Source organism: Mandrillus leucophaeus, unplaced genomic scaffold (assembly GCF_000951045.1).
Source record: "Mandrillus leucophaeus isolate KB7577 unplaced genomic scaffold, Mleu.le_1.0 Scaffold112, whole genome shotgun sequence".
Classification (NCBI taxonomy): domain Eukaryota; kingdom Metazoa; phylum Chordata; class Mammalia; order Primates; family Cercopithecidae; genus Mandrillus; species Mandrillus leucophaeus.
This window is the reverse complement of record NW_012099432.1, coordinates 1,837,624-1,841,543: the sequence shown is the minus strand read 5'-3', so window position 1 is coordinate 1,841,543 and position 3,920 is coordinate 1,837,624. Positions and strand designations below refer to the sequence as shown.

At 52.6% G+C, this 3,920-nt stretch overlaps 1 protein-coding gene across 2 annotated transcripts in view; it reads left to right on the top strand.

The window, feature by feature from the left end:
- The window catches only part of DOCK6 (dedicator of cytokinesis 6), a 44,234-nt gene that overhangs the window by 33,347 nt on the left and 6,967 nt on the right, over nucleotides 1-3,920 (top strand). For both annotated transcript variants that reach the window (XM_011994841.1, XM_011994831.1), the window contains 2 exons: nucleotides 340-532; nucleotides 614-757. In XM_011994841.1, the coding sequence (XP_011850231.1) occupies nucleotides 340-532; nucleotides 614-757 (337 nt within the window). The remainder of the gene's footprint in view (nucleotides 1-339; nucleotides 533-613; nucleotides 758-3,920) is intronic.

The window sequence follows — 3,920 nt, the reverse complement described above, 5'->3', positions numbered from 1 at the left end:
CGGAGCTTGCAGTGAGCTGAGATCCGGCCACTGCACTCCAGCCTGGGCGACAGAGCGAGACTCCGTCTCAAAAAAAAAAAAAAAGGAATATGTAAGGTAGCCAGGGGAGGAAACAGGTGAAGACAGATGACTGGCCAGCAGGTGAGAAAACAGACGAAGGGGAAGACAGGTGAGGGATGGCCAGGTGACGGAATGAGTGAGGCGATGGGGTACAGGTGAGGAGATTGGCTGGTCCTTGGGGCAGATATGGGGGTAACCAGTGAAGGGGGTGGACAAGTGGGAGGCAGGGGGAGGACCAGGTGAGTCCCCTCCTCACATCCCCCCTCACCTGGACTCCAGAATTGCCCGGGGCTACCAGGGCTCACCAGACCTGCGGCTGACCTGGCTGCAGAACATGGCCGGGAAGCACGCGGAGCTGGGCAACCATGCCGAGGCCGCCCAGTGCATGGTGCATGCAGCCGCCCTCGTGGCTGAGTACCTCGCCCTGCTTGAGGACCACCGCCACCTGCCCGTGGGCTGTGTTTCCTTCCAGGTGAGAGGCCAGGGGGCGGCAGGCGGTGGGCAGCACTTGTGCAGTGGGGACGAGGGTTTGATGCCATCTCTTCTGCCCCAGAACATCTCATCCAACGTGCTAGAGGAGTCCGCCATCTCCGATGACATCCTGTCGCCCGACGAGGAGGGCTTCTGCTCCGGGAAGCACTTCACTGAGCTGGGGCTGGTAGGGTTGCTGGAACAGGCAGCCGGCTACTTCACCATGGTGAGGCCTTGGGGACTGGGTGCAGGAGAGGGGGCTCGGGCCAGGGAGGCGCCATCACATCTGCTTCCTAGACCCTTCCAGCAGGGGATTTAGAAAGAAGGAGACTGGGCCAGGCGCGGTGGCTCACATCTGTAATCCCAGCACTTTAGGAGGCTGAGCCGGGCAGATCATGAGGCCAGGAGTCCGAGACCAGCCTGGTCAGCATGGTGAAACCCTGTCTCTACTACAAATACAAAAATTAGCCAGGCGTGGTGGCACGCAGCTATAATCCCAGCTACTCGGGAGGCTGAGACAGGAGAATCACTTGACCCAGAGAGGCAGAGGTTGCAGTGAGCCAGGATTGCACCATTGCACTCCAGCCTGGGCGACAGAGTGAGACCGTCTCAAAAAAAAAAAAAAAAAAAGCAAGAAGGAGAATTGGGTTTCTCAGAGGCTCTGTAACTTGTCTATGTCTCCATGAGACCCTTGAGGCAGGCTTGATATAGCAAACCTTCCATACGCTGGAGATGCTTTCAATTTTCCTTTGTTTTCTTTTTTCCTTTCTTGTTTTTTTATTTGTTTGTTTTTGACAGAGTCTTGCTCTTTTGCCCAGGCTGGTGTACAGTGGTGCGATGATAGCTCACTGCAGCCTCGAACTCCTGAGCTCAAGCAATCCTCCCACCTCAGCCTCCCAAGTAGGTGGGACGGCAGGCATGTGCCACCATGCCCGGCCAATTTTTAAATTATTACATATATTTTTTCTTTGTGATATTTTGTGAGACAGGGCCTCCATTCTGTCACACAGGCTGGAGTGCAGTGGCGTGATCATAGCTCCCTACAACCTGGGCCTCCAGGGCGGCTCAGGTGATTCTCCCACCCTGGCCTCCTGAGTAACTGGACTACAGGCACACATCACTAGACTAATTTTTGTAATTTTTTGTAGAGATGGGGTTTTGCCATGTTTCCCAGGCTGGTCTTGAACTCCTGAGCTCAAGTGATCTGCCTGCCTCAACCTCCCAAAGTCATGGGATTACAGGTGTGTGCCACTACACCCTGCCAATTTTTAATTTTTTTATAGAGAGGGAGTCTTACTAGTTGCTCAGGCTGGTCTCAAACTTCTGGCCTCTCTCAGTCCTCCCACCTAATCCCAGCACTTTGGGAGGCTGAGGCAGGAGCCTCCCGCCTGTAATCCGCCTGTAATCCCAGCACTTTGGGAGGCTGAGGCAGGAGGCTCACTTGAGGCCAGGAGTTTGAGACCAGCCTGGGCAACACGGCAAAACCCTGTCTCTACAAAAAATACAAGAAACTAGCTGGGTGTGGTGGCACGCACCTGTAGTCCCAGCTACTCAGGAAGCTTGAAGCGGGAGGATCACTGGAGCCCAGGAGGTTGGAGCTGCAATGAGTTATAATCGTGCCGCTGTACTCCAGTCTACGTGACAGAGTGAAACCGACATGTCTCAAAAAATAAATAAAATAAAGACAGGATATTCACATGCATCTTCAAGTTGGAGAAGCTCCAGCTTAAAGCAAATCCCAGACTGGGCGCAGTGGCTGACTCCTGTAATCCCAGCACTTTCGGAGGCCGAGGCGGGTGAATCACCTGAGGTCAGGAGTTCAAGACCAGCCTGGCCAACATGAGGAAACCCCATGTCTACTAAAAATACAAAAATTAGCCGGGCGTGGTGGCAGGCATCTGTAATCCCAGCTACCTGGGAGGCTGAGGCATGAGACTCGCTTGAACCCAGGAGGCGGAGGTTGCAGTGAGCTGAGATCATGCCACTGCACTCCAGCCTGAGGGACAGAGCAAGGCTCTGTCTCCAAAAAAAAAAAAAAGCAAATCCCAGGTATTTTCCCACCACTCCCACAAGTACCCGCTGTGCAACCCTTCCTGATAAAGACCCTTTTACAAAACTCGTATCCCACGTGGCCAAGTTAATGGTCATCCTTTAATGACATTGATGTCATTTCATTGCACTCTATATTTAGATGTCCCAGATCATCTCTGATGTATCTTTTTTGGGGTTACTTGGTTTGAATCAGAATCCAATAAGGGCCCACAATGGCTGTGGCTGATCTGTATCCTAAGTCTCTTTTTCTTTTTTTTTCTTTTTTTTTTGAGACAGGGTCTTACTCTCTCACCCAGGTTGCAGTGTGCAGCCTGGCTCACTGCAGCCTCAATGTCCTGGGCTCAGGTGATCCTCCCACCTCAGCCTCCCAAGTAGCTGGGACTATAAGTGCGCACCACCACACCCAGCTAATTTTTTTTTCTTTGTTAATTTTTTTTCTTTTTTTTTTTTTTTTTTGTGAGACGGAGTCTCACTTTGTCGCCCAGGGTGGAGTGCAGTGGCCAGATCTCAGCTTACTGCAAGCTCCGCCTCCCGGGTTTATGCCATTCTCCTGCCTCAGCCTCCCGAGTAGCTGGGACTACAGGCGCCCGCGACCTCACCTGGCTAGTTTTGTGTATTTTTTGTAGAGACGGGGTTTCACCGGGTTAGCCAGGATGGTCTCGATCTCCTGACCTCATGATCCGCCCGTCTCGGCCTCCCAAAGTGCTGGGATTACAGGCTTGAGCCACCGTGCCTGCCAATTTTTTTTCTTTTTTTAAAGAGATGGGGTCTTGCTATGTTGCCCAGGCTGGGCTTGAACTCCGGGACTCATGCAACCCTCTCGCCTCGGCCTCCCAAAGTGCTGGGATTACAGGCATGAGCCAGCATGCCCGGCAACTGATTTTCCACTGTTGAAAAGGGGTTTTCTTCTCTAGTTTGCTTGTTTGTATGAGGGCAGGTGGTGGCTTCTACATTTGACTTGCAGGAGCCCTGGGGCCTTTGCTCCGCATGTTTTTCTGGTTTGTGTGGGGCTGGCTGTGTCCATGTGATGTCACTTTACCTGTTTCTCAGTTCCTCACGTTTTGGGGAACTGGCATTTACATCTGAGAGCTCAGCGAGATTCAAGGTCACATTTGAAGTCAGGTGTTCCAGTGAGATTTCTTCTGTGGTGCTGGCCCTCTAGTGACACTAGTGACATTGTTTTCTTTTCTTTTTTTTTTTTTTGAGACAGAGTCTCGCTGTGTCGCTCAGGCTGCAGTGCAGTGGCACTATCTCGGCTCACTGCAAACTCTGCCTCCCGGGTTCACGCCATTCTCCTGCCTCAGCCTCCTGAGTAGCTGGGACTACAGGCGCCCGCC